General features: G+C 42.0%; 1 protein-coding gene across 2 annotated transcripts in view; it reads right to left on the bottom strand.

Moving 5' to 3' along the window:
• The window catches only part of PPP3R1 (protein phosphatase 3 regulatory subunit B, alpha), a 73461-nt gene extending 68166 nt beyond the window's left edge, over positions 1 to 5295 (bottom strand). The window contains exon 1 of one of the 2 annotated variants that reach the window (XM_003309044.7): positions 4763 to 5295. In XM_003309044.7, the coding sequence (XP_003309092.1) occupies positions 4763 to 4765 (3 nt within the window). In that variant the 5' untranslated portion in view covers positions 4766 to 5295. The other variant, XM_016948660.3, reaches the window with a different exon arrangement.
• Positions 5296 to 13094: the final 7799 nt, after the last annotated feature.

The following is a 13094-nucleotide window of genomic DNA, read 5'->3' as shown; positions in this document are numbered from 1 at the left end:
TCCCAAGTGATACTGATGCTGCTAGTCCAGGATCCACTTCTTGAGAATCACTGTTCAAACACATGTGCCTCTTTCTACCTCCAGGCTATCAAGTTCTTTCTGTTTCTCCTAGGCCATGAGATGTATGTAGCAGGCACTGTTAATATTTCACAGCACTCTATCCTATTGAAATTGGAGTCTTGCAACATAGCATCCCAAGCACTAATTACCAAATAATAGAAGCCTAGAGATGAAACAATAGTCATCCCAGCAAACTGGAAGTTTCTCGAGGACAGGAACAGTATTCCCCATGTATTCCTAAAACCTAACCTAAACCAAGTAGGTGCTCAACAAATATTTGCTGGGTGGATAGCATTATCCAAAGCCAGAAACCAAAGCAGAATTCACCACCTCTTTTCTTCCCCATAATCCAATAGTTACCAAGTTCTTTCTTCTACCGCCTAAATGTATCTCCTGTAGGATCCCTACTATCTATCTGCATTGTTACTGTATTCTTTCACATCCTTCTGTCTCATATAAATTACTATAATTATTTCTGAATCCTCATGTCTAGATTCATCTATCCTATTATCCACACGGCCATCAGAATGGTCTCTTTAAAAAAGTAAATGAGACAATGTCATTCTCCTGCTTGAAAATAACTTCCCACTGCTTTTAGGAGAAAAAAGATTAACTCCTTCATGATATGCAAATCCCTCTATGATCTAGTGTCAATCCACCAGACACTACCCCCTTCCTCTCCAGCCACGCTAAACTAACACTGTAGTTCTCTGGATGGCTTGTATATCTCATGCTTCCATGACTTCGAACAGAAGCTATGTGGTGTGCCCTTCCTCAATGGCTAAATACTCATCCTTTCAAGACTCAGTTCAGACACCATTTCTTCCAGGAAACTTTAAGTGACATTCATCCCCAAATGTGGATTAAGCCTCTTCCCTGCCATGTGCTCTTACAGCATCCCATGTTTAGTCTGTTAATAGCACATAGCACACTGCATAATCACTGTCTTATTTACCCTACTTGATTAATTTCCTTGTAGATAACAATTATGTCTTAAGTACATATAGTTAGTGCTAGGTACATTAAGAGACACTTGACTAAACTTTACACATTCCTTCCTATTCTCTAAACAGTGGTTCTCAAAGTTCAGCCTATATCACAATCACCTGGAAGACCTATAAAACTTCAGACTGCTTGGCTCATCTCCAGAATTTTGGATTCAGTTGTTCCAGGGTGGGGCCTGACAAGTTTCCAGATGATGGTGTTGCTGTTGGTTCGGGAACCATCAGTGCTCCAAATGTACATTGTCTCTTCCTCCCTTTAGGATTTAAAGTGCCTTCTTCTAGATGCCTCCAACTCTGCCTACTGCAACGCTGATCTTTTTAGACCCAGCTAGCTCAATTATCACCTCCTTCATAAAACTTTTCCTAATCCCAGGTGAAAATGATCTTGCTCCTTCTTAAATTTCTATCATGCTTTGTGTGTACTATTCATATGACACTCATCACATGCTAACTTACTTCACGGTTACTGGCATTTGTCTTACATTCTCTACTTAAATGAAGGTAGGAAACCTGCCTTAATCATTGCAATATCCTCCACAACAGACAGCACAACAACCAGTAAACGGCAGACAAAATCTACGAGTATTTGTTGATAGGAATGAATCCCTGTTGCTTGCCCCAGACTCCGGGCCCACTGTCTGACTTAATATCCTCCTGGCCCAAGGTGACTTCCTTATACTGCCTTACTACCTATAACAGTTGCCTGATCCTTCCATACTTGTCTGTCCCTCTCATTGCTGACTGACCCTTAGTCAGCTTCTTTACTTTATACCTTGAACCATTTTAATTTTCTCATTCACTATGGGACAAAATGAGTGAATAAATTTTCTCAGGACAGATGTGAATTTTAATTCCGCTGGTCATAAGACAGGTTTTTTTTTTCTAAAAAGTGGCCTTTGCCACAGAATCTGAACTAGAATATGTTGTGTAAAATTCTACATACAGTTATAGACGGCAATAAATTTGTTTTAAGTTCTAGATGCAGATCATGGAGATAACAAAAATTTAAAAGTTTAAAAGCACAAAGACATGAAAAGGCCTTTATAAAATTTAAAGTTCCCTTAAGAAACAAAACGTAAGACAATTACCTTTATATTATGTTCATTTAAGTATCCAGAACAAAATCCGTATTATCTATTTCAACAAAAACATATATAAAACACCTCGTTCAGGGGAAATTCCTAGGAGCTCACTATTTACAAGATTTTTTTTTTTTTAACATATAACCTTCATTCTCCCTGGACGCTTAACAATTTAAAACTCAAATAAGGGTGAAGGGAGGGAAAGACTTTAACTTTCAGAAAAAAAAGAAATAAACTACGTTTAAGGCACCAACTAAAATTAATACCTGTCAGAAAAGATCCTTGAGAGTACATTTAAATCTTACAAGCCTTTTTACTTTCCATACTTGAATTAACTAGTGATATTTCATAAATACTGTAAATGCTGTTGACAGAATGTAAATAATAAGAGTTCTAACAGAGATTTTCCAAAGGGTGTGAAAGTTTTCAGAATTGTATGTTCATTTAACCAGAAAAATTAACCAGATCACTCCAAAGCCTGATTTATTTGGGTTAATCGACATCCCATATGGCAAAGTTGAGTTATGGGTATGGTCTTGATACTTTCAAACCAGTACTGTATTTAGCAGACCAAAATAACCCTAAAGTTGGAAAGCCACTGCCAACATTACGTAGGTCCTGAAATGGTATTGGGAGGATGAAAGAGGAAAAAAAAACCCAACAGTTGAATTAGGAAATAAATAGTGAAAAGGGAGCTGGGAAGAAAAGGAACATAATGACCTCGCAGGAAACAACATCGTCTGATACACCGTAAAATATTTTAAAAGACAAGAAAACAGAGTTAACAGGAAAATAAGAAATTTAAGAGCTAAAAGAGAACTTCCCAGTTTCAGTCTGTTGTTCAAAAAACAGAGGACGCGGTGCACCGCAAGAGAGTTACTATTTGGAAACCATACCACTTCGCTGTATAATATATAAACAACAAAAGGCTAGATCATTGTTCCTCAAATGTGCTGTTTATAAAGCTAAGTAAAAACATTCCCTGCAATGAACAAAGATCTTCAAGATCCTGACCTTCAAGTAAAGCATGTGCATAAGGAAATTCTATTAAAGCACTGAAATGCAATTCTTCACTTCAAAAGACTATGCCAACAAAAAGATTATATGATGAATGGCTATGATCTTCCTAAATTGTTTTGTGACTTTCGAGTGCCAAAGTTGCCTCTCTGAGCTGCCTCGCAAGTTGGCAAGGAAAAACTTTCTCTACACATCAAAATCGGCAATCATTTAAGTCTGCTCTTAATCTGGGTTTTAAGTGCACCAGTAAGCACTTACTCATTTGCCCTATATTTTAAATAAAAGCTGACTTACCTGAATATTCTAATTTCACGTTCTTCCCTTAAAATCGATTTCACCAAATTGATTTTAAGTTGTAAGCAACAGCATTCCTCCCTTCAGTAATCCACCACATACACTGAAGCACTTAAATTCTACATACTGGGTGGGATACCATACAGTGAAAAGATGCGAGAAATTACCCACCGTCAACCAGTTTAAGTCTTCTGACAACTGTTCAAAGACTTTTAGAGAAAGCCTAATAACTGAATCACATGATGGAGTATCTGATATACGCCGAATAGCACTCTGAACTTTCTCTACTGTGTATACAACTCTTGATTACAAAGAGGAAACTAACGACTAGGGCTTCCCCGAGCGAGAGAACCGGTAAGGTAACAGGCTAAAAGGGCGTCGTTGATTTCTTGGCTGCAGCGACAGAGGCGGGAGACACACCCCTAGCGTCGGTCTGAAACACTACAGCAGCGAATTCTACCTAGGGATTAATGTGAGGGTAAGGAAAGACAAATTAAAATCGCCATGATTCAAAAACAACCACTCCAAGAGAGAGACACAAGAAGGTAGCAAAGAAAATGAAAAAACCCTTGGTAGTAAGGGAAGCATGAAAAATTAAGCGCCCCCATTTCTCCCAGACCAAGTTCGCGTATGTTTTCGTGAACAAACACCTTGGATCTTTCCGGTTCGCCAGGGCAGCGAGCAAAGCAGCAGCGAAAGGAAACCCCGCAGGGCTGCGCACCGCAGCTAAACCGACGCTCGCAGGAGAGGGGAAGTGAGTGGCAGGGTTCCCTGCCAAGACTCACTGCTGGGAAATAGGCAGTGAGTGGGAGAAGCAGCAGCTCTGGAGAGAAAGTGGGTCTTATGTAAAGTGCCATTTGCCACATATTGTTATTTCCAAAGGATTTCAGAATACCCTCGAACTCGAAAAACAGAGTGAGTGTGGAGGGGAGGGGGGTGCTCCACGTGGAGGAGGGTCGCGAGACGGCGAGTGCGCCGGGCTGATGGTCAGGGGTGCCCGCGGGGGTCGATGCCGGGCGGGACCGGCGGCGCGGGGGTGGGGCGACGGCGGGGCGGCGGCCGAGCGGCAGAGGGGCGCCCCGCAGAGGCCGGGGGCGGGCGCGGGGGCCCCGCCGCCGTCCTGTCAGCAGCCGCCCCGCCGCCCTCTCCGGCTCGCCCGCAACCGCCGCGGGACCCGCCGGGGCCGGGTCTCTGGAATTTTCCACGGGGGACAGCCGACCGGGGGCGTCGGGGCTCGCCCCCGCACCCGACCCGGACGGCGGCAGTAGGGGGAGGGATGGTGCATCGAGGAAGCCAAGGTCTCACCATTTTGCTCGGCGGGTCGGCGGCTCGCTGGCTCTCTGGCTCGGAGAAGTGTTGCGCTCAGGCTGGCTCGCAGGAAACGGCGGCGGCGGCCCAGCTGCGGCCCTCGGGTCGCCGGCGGGGAGGGGGCGCGCGTGGGGGAGGGGAGGCGGCGCCGCGGGGCCCGCGCCGGCCGGGCGATTGGGCACGCGAGGGAGCGGGCAGGGTAGGGGGAAATAAATTAAGGTCGAGATTCAGAGCCGGAGAGCGCGGGAGGAGCAGCGGGGAGAGGCAGGAGAGGCAGAGAAGAAGAAAGGAGGGGGAGAGGGGGCGAAGAGGGCCGGGAGACTCGGGGGCTGCAGCCTCGCGCTCGCGCCGGAGCCGTGACGGACTCACTGCAGTGGCTCGCGCTGACCTGCAACCTCAAGGCACGAAAAAGGGGGAGGACGGAGAGGGAGGGGAAAGCGGAGTGCTGCAGCGCGCGGGGCGGAGGCGGGGGCGCGCGCGGGCCGGCGGCGGGGGCGGGGCTTCCGCGAGCGCCGCACATCCGGGAACCCGCGCGCCCCGCTGGGCGGCGAGTGCCGCGGCGCTCTGGCGAGCTCTGGTTGGGGAACGCTGAGCGCGCGGACCACGTTCGCCCCTCAGCCGGCCGCCCCTTGCGTGCAAGGTAGGGGGAGGCCAGGGGCGGGGGCGCGGACGTCGGTGACGTCGCGTGGCGGAGCCCTTCCGGTCATGTGGCTGGAGGCGGGCGGGGAAGAAGGCAAGGCTGGGAGGGGAAGGAGGAAATGCGAGGGTTCCCTGGCGGGAGGAAGCGCGAGGGGTGCGCGAGTGCTAGCGAAAGGGGGACAGGGGCCCTGGAGTGGAAGCCTTGCGGGAGAGGAGGAGCAGAGGAGCAGTCTTAGGGTGTCAGAACCACCCGGATGCCGCACCAAAAAAACAGGAAAAATCCAAGTCCTGCGAGAGGCAGTCAAAGGTATCTGTGCATCCGTGTACCGACTTGGATCCACTACAGAATTGCACGGCCCGTCAGGACTGCTGTCACCCCGGTGCAGCACCCGCAGGCCCATCTGTAATATGAACTGGCAGAGTCAGGAACCAGGTTGCAAAGACAGAGAAGCGAGCCAAAGCTGGCCGCAGCCCGAGGCGTGGGGAGAACCTGGGCAAACGAGGAGAAGGGATACTTCCCACTCGTAGAAAGACTTTCCACCCAGCTCTGCATTCCCGTAAACCGTCCAGACTCCCCTTTGGCGGAGTCCATCAGTCTTTGTTTAAAAAAGAAAAAAACTCGAATGTAGATTGCCCGCTTATCCTTTTAGTAGAGCTATATCCACTCCTGTGGCAATTATCTTCCCAGAAAATTCAGATTACAATAGGAAATTACATCCAGAAAAGCATAAGAAGGGAATTTATGTTCGAGAGAAGAAATAAAGCTGTCAGGAGAGGTGTGATGAGGATAACGAAGAAAACATTTTGCAACTATTTTAACCAGTTATTCCTTTACAAGCCTTGATAATCGCCCGCACTCGTGTGTGTTTGAGAGTGTGTGTGTGTGTGTGTGTGTGTGAGAGAGAGAGAGAGAGGATGTTTTCTGAGTGATCGGAAACTCCTTATTGATAAAGCCTTTGAGTCATTTTATAAAAAGCCATTGTGTTGTTTTTTTTTAAAAAAAAGTCTTAATGCTCCTTACATGAGAACTTTATTCTTTTTATGTGCTAATTATTTTTCCATATGATGAGCATGCATTTTTTTCTAATAAACGCTCAGCGATTTGCCCTAGGACTAAATGGTTCCTGTCTCTCTTTCTCTCTCTGTCTTTCTCTCTCTCTCAATCCCCTCCTCCCCGCCCCTCCATCCCTCCCCTTCCCCCTTCAGGAGCTACTTTGCTTCTGTGTCAGGATGAATAAGGAAAAGAACTTAGACATAACAAGCTGTGTCACACAGTGAATGTATCAAGGAAAGGCCAAGAAGGGACACTTTCTTCCACAAGTTTCTTGATTTAAATATGTTGCTATTTGACACTAACATATTACAGAACAAGAAAAAGTCCCTAGGGTATATGTGTAACGTTTTCTAGGTATACTATTTAAAATTAGTTTTTTATCATAAAAAGACGTGCTTTTTAAGAAAAAGTACTGTATGCAAAATTCTTCCTCTCTCCACTTACCAGAGGTAATCATGCTAACTGCATTTGTTTGTGTCCCTTGGACATTTTCAGTGAAAATCAAATTATCATTTTAACTAAGGGGTATGCACTAAGAAGGAATTCGAGCTATTTGGAATACAGTGGATTTAAAATAACCCATAATTTTGTTGTGTTGGAGGCAATTTATACTAGTCTCAATTCAGTAAGATAAGTAAATCCAAAATGCACCTTTAATAGGTTTTTCCTCAAAAGGCTGAGGGGAAAAGTATGGTAAGTAGTCATTCTCCTTTTTGTCTCTTTCCATTAAATTTTGATGTAAAGCTTAGTGTGAGTGGGAACAGGTACCAAACAGTCCTGCAGAAGCATATGTGTTTTTAAATATGTATGTACCAAATAGCCCTGCTAAAGGCATACATGTTTTTAAATAACTAGATAAATGAAGAGGTAATGGACATATCTTTGTGGCTTATTTTTCCTAGAAAATTTAACAAGCTCTTAGATGATTATCAGAAAGAATTATGTCAGATAAATTGAAGGGAGAAACACTTAAGACAGGGATGCCAGTTACAAGAATTAGTAACAGGTAGGCATGAGGTGATAAGGGATACCAATGGCAGAGGAAAGGAAAGGCGAGTATGAACAACATGAAGCAAAAATGGACTGACTATGCAACATAGTGGATGTGTGGAACAGAGAGGGAGAAATAAAAGGTGACCAGTTTTCGTTTTGATGACAGGAAATAGTGTTAACATTAAGAGAAATGGAGAGGTCCAAAGTTTGGCTATTGAGTGAGAAGAGATGAGTTTAGATTTAAAGATGCAAAGTTTTAGTTGCTGATGAGCTATCCCAGTGGAAGCACCCAAATAGAAGCTGAAAGTGCAGGTTAGAAAGGAATAGAGATATGGGAATCAACTTTTAAAAAGATTAAAATGAAATCTTCAAATTTTTCCTTATTTAATTAGTGATAGGAGAAGGAAAAGACCCAGAGATGATAATAAAGCTGCTAGGTAGAAAATTAAAGGAAAAGAAAGTTTTAAGAAAGAGAGAGTAGACGGGGCAAAGTGGCTCACGCCTGTAATCCCAGCACTTTGGGAGGCCAAGGTGAGTGGATCACCTGAGGTCAGGAGTTCAAGATCAGCCTGGCCAAACTGGTGAGACCCTGTCTCTACGAAAAATACAAAAATTAGCTGGGTGTTTTAGTACGTAGCTGTAATTCCAGCTACTTGGGAGGCTGAGGCAGGAGAATTGCTTGAACCTGGGGGATGGAGGTTGCAGTGAGCCAAGATCGAACCACTATTGCACTCCAGCCTGGGCAGCAGAGCAAGACTCTGTCTCAAAAAAAAAAAAAAGTGGGTAATGTTTACAGTCATGTTTGACCATAGGCAGCCTCAGACTTCTGTGTCTCCACAATTACCATTAGGAAGTTAGAAATGTCACAAGATATTATTTCCTCTGTAGACCTTTAAGATAACAGTGACATCCAGAAAGTTGCCTTACTCTTAAAGGACTGATCACTGCCATTACTTTATATATAATATTTAAGGGTTTCAGGAGAAACAAATTACCATTTCTGTAGTTGTTTAAGGTATTTACAGTATTACTCCCCAAATGGCCACTTTTAGTAATGATTATATTTACTAACATCAACTAGAAACTATGTTTGATTTTTCTACTCTTCTTGTACATAGGAAGAAAATGCCAATCAAAAATGAAAGTCAGTTAAAACCACTTGAAAGCAATGTCTGTTCCTTTTTAGAATGGAAAGTTGGAGGAAACTTCAGCCTCTCCTCTTAGATAAAATGCATGCCCCAGGTTAAGAATACTTTGTACCTTTTTGCCACATAGTTCCATACCACAAGATTCCCTTCTCAGTGGACACTGAGGTTGCATAGGGAATAGACCACCTTCCTTCTCAGAATTTTTTTTGGAATGAGGAGAACGCAGGGATGCAAGCTAGCCCCCTACTCCAGGGTGTGGTTGAGAAAGGGCTCCCAGGCACCTGAGATGCCAAGAGAAGTGGGTCATTCCCTTCCTGCTAAGCAGCAGAGGTTTTTGCCAAGGATCTAAATTCCATCTTGGAAACTCATTTCTCCATAGAAACCATTTCACAAAGAGTTCTATAAACAATGGCCTTCCTGCAAAAAGCCTACTTAAATTACAATGTAGCTGAAATTCTGTATATTTGCTACTAAAAGTTCAATAGTAGAAAATAATACTCTTAAATATATATATCTTTTTGAATTAATGCATTTGGGAAAAAATGTATTCCAAGTACTAGATGGGTTTTTTTCTTTAATTGTACATATAATTACTTTTAAAATTATGGACTTTGTATAACTTTTCCAGTTCCCACAAGAGAATTAAGAATATTGAATTTGTTCAAAATTAAGCCTTCTATCACTTACTTTTTAGATGAAATACAAATTAGGACAGTTTTTAAATTAGGAGTTTCCTAATAAAAAAATTATATGATAAATTAGTTACATAAGTTGTTTCCATACTATGCACTGGAACAAAAAGAAAAGGAAAGAAAAAGACTTCATAAGATTTATTCCTAAACCTCTTGCATTCACACTAATTTTGTGTGTTAGAAGAAAAGCCCACAGTGTTTTTAAACACAGTTTGTTAACACTCTTTACATAATGAGCTTTATTCTTTTTCTATGCTAATTATTTTTTCATGTATGAGTACATTACAGTTGGGTGATTATCTACATAAAAATGACTTGAAATCAAGAAAGAGAGGACGGAGATCAGAGAGTTTAAACAGTAAAGACCTGGGGCAAGGCAGAACTAAAGGGAGCATCTACGTTTGAGTGGCAGAAGGAAAAAGAAGTGATAGGAAAGATGATGAGCAAACCAGAAGGGCAAAAGACCCAGTAAGGATACCCTGGAAGCTGAAAGGGAGGAGTTCAAGATCAAAGGTTGATCAACATCATCTAGTGGCTGGGGGGTCCAGCAGTGTGGTCAGAGAGGACCAAGACAGATGGAGGTGTCCATTGAGGTGTCCTAGATTATGTCATGACGTTGTTTATCTGAATTAAAAGTGTGTCTCATTTATTTGGTCTTTTGCACATAAAAGTGAATACCAAGAAAAAGCCTGGTTATTTGGACTTTGATAGTATTTCCATTTTACTAGTTTAGTAAGAGTATTTTATACCATCTTCTTAAACATAACAGAAAATATAATGTAAATGTAAAACAAAACTATTATGGCACTAGAGAATACCTATCTGTCATACTTGTTGACTCACTAATGCATGTATGCACTCAAAAATATCTGCGTGCTTAGCTCCACACATGAATCAGTGAGACTGGAGTGAGACCCTAGTTCTAATCTCACTTCTGGTTCCAGGACATTCCTGTGTGAATTTTGGATAGTCATCTAGCCTAAGTTGCCTAATATGATAGTCAGTAGCCACTTTTAGCTATTTAAGTTTACATTAATTTAAATGAATAAAAATTCAGCTCTTCTGTCTTGTTAACTACATTTCAAATGCTCAGTAGCTGCATACCTAGTGGCTATGGTATTGGACATTAAAGAAAGTTCTTTTAGGCAGTACTCATGTAAGTTCTTTGCCTCAAAGTGTTCATCACCAACCACTGATATAATGCTTGTTTATTATAAAGGTAGGCACATTTCAAATGTAATGAGTTAATTTAAACTACCTTAAGTGCTCTTAACAATTTGAACAAACATGCAATTAAATCCCCCTTTAAAAAAAAAAAAAAGGCCGAGCGTGATGGCTCATGCCTGTAATCCCAACGCTTTGGAAGGCTGAGGTGGGCGGATCACGAGGTCAGGAGTTCAAGACCAGCCTGACCAAGATGGTGAAACCCCGTCTCTACTAAAAATACAAAAATTAGCTGGGCATGGTGTGTGCGCCTGTAATCTCAGCTACTCAGGAGGCTGAGGCAGGAGAATCGCTTGAACCCGGGAGGTGGAGGTTGCAGTGAGCTGGTATCACACCACTGTGCACTCTAGCCTGGGCAACAGCAAGACTCCGTCTCAAAAAAAAAAATATATATATATATATATATATATATTCAAGCAAATGAAAACATACTAATATCAGAATATATATATTAGATTTTATAAATATGAGAGACTGAAGACAAATGTTGTCAGTACTTTTACCAAAATTCATATATTCTTTATTAAAATGTGTCAAACAATATATTACAATGTAAAAAGATATTTCGCAACAAATGCAATAGAAAATGTTTAATTTATAAAAATATTTTAGCAACTGCATAAAATTAATAGTTAATTTACTTCAGAAATTGTACTTTGTTTTCATGAAAGATTTTTATTTTTCCCTATAATCCAATTTTCACATTTTACCCAAAGCCTTAAGATATATTTCAAGTAGCAATCAGAACACTATAGAAAAATTTTTAATGGCTGGGCACGGTGGCACACGCCTGTAATCCCAGCACTTTGGGAGGCCAAGGTGAATGGATCACGAGGTCAGGAGATTAAACCATCCTGGTCAACATGGTGAAACCCCGTATCTACTAAAATACAAAAAATTAGCCGGGTGTGGTGGCCCACGCCTGTAGTCCCAGCTGTTTGGGAGACTGAGGCAAGGGAATTGCTTGAACCCAGGAGGCGGAGGTTGCAGTGAGCCGAGATCGTGCCATCACACTCCAGCCTGGTGACAGAGCAAGACTCCATCTCAAAAAAAAGAAAAAGAAAAAAAAAAATTTTAAATGCAGAGGGCATGTGGTAAGGGATATTTGGGTCATCTCACAAAAATTCTTAAGATTCTTTAACAAAGGATTAGGATTTCAGTTGTATATTCTATCTAAAAATATAAAAATAACATTTCATAGTACTGAATCAGGACTTTGTGCATGAACATACTGAATCCAGTTCTTTCAATTGTCAAAATTTTTCTGAGGGAACTTTGATGGTAGACTGTGGCTTCCAAAGAAAAAATAAGAGTACAAGCTATTTTTGGAAGAAAAGAAAATGAGTAAACTAGTTTAAAAAGATTGGTTTGGCATGGAATATTCATTCGTTAACTTAACTCATCTGATGCTTGAAAAGGTATATACTCCAGGATCAGGCTGACCACTAGAAAAGGGAACATTATTTTCAAACTATAATTCACGTGTACTAGGGATTAATAGGTTTTGGATGGCAGACCTCAAAAGTCCCCACTGACTCCTCTTGGGAATAAGGAGCAAATGCCACTGCAATGCCATTCAGTCGTGAGTAAACAATGACGAGAACATAACTTAGGGTGGCATTTTCTAGGTGGGGATATATACAGAGCAGGGGACACTGAGGCCATATATTGGGCATTAGTAACCTGCGTTTGCATGTCCTTTACTTCTGTTGTTTCCACTAGAAGAAAATACTCTGAACATTGCGCTATTGTTTTTGAGCAAGCCTGTTCTCTCTTTTGCCTGACTCTGGACACTGCATAATTGTTTAATGGCGTAAATGGAATAGCTTAATTCTAAAAGATCCTTAGGCGAAACAGTACTGGATCATTAACATGGTTATTATAGAAGATGTTTTAAATACGGAAAAGGGTAAAGAAAGGAAAACCATCTGTAATCATAACACCGTAATCACTATGTTTGGATGTATAGCCAATCATATATATATAATGTATAGAGATGTATTTATTAATTGGGCATGTACTGTTTTATTAAATACTTTTTCACTTAATATTTGGGGAATATTCCTCACATCTTTCAATATTCTTTATGAATATTTTTGATTGTGTATATCCAATTATGTTAGTATATGCCTTAATTTATTTAACAAATCCTTTATAAATTTTGATTTTGGTTCTTTTCAGTTGTTTTCTATTATAGACAATGATATATATATCTTTTTTTTTCTTTTTTTTTTTTTTTTTTTGAGACAGAGTCTCACTCTGTCACCCAGGCTGGAGTGCAGTGGCACGATCTCGGCTCACTGCAAGCTCTGCCTCCCGGGTTCACGCCATTCTCCTGCCTCAGCCTCCCAGATAGCTGGGACTACAGGCGCCTGCCACCACGCCCGGCTAATTTTTTGTATTTTTACTGGAGACGGGGTTTCACCGTGTTAGCCCGGATGGTCTCGATCTCCTGACCTCGTGATCTGCCCACCTCGGCCTTCCAAAGTGCTAGGATTACAGGCGTGAGCCACCGCGCCCGGCGGATATATATATCTTTGACAAAGTCCCACTTTGTGGCCAGGCTGGCGTGCAGTGAC

Source organism: Pan troglodytes, chromosome 12, assembly GCF_028858775.2.
Source record: "Pan troglodytes isolate AG18354 chromosome 12, NHGRI_mPanTro3-v2.0_pri, whole genome shotgun sequence".
NCBI classification, from domain to species: domain Eukaryota; kingdom Metazoa; phylum Chordata; class Mammalia; order Primates; family Hominidae; genus Pan; species Pan troglodytes.
This window is presented reverse-complemented; position numbering and strand designations above follow the sequence as displayed.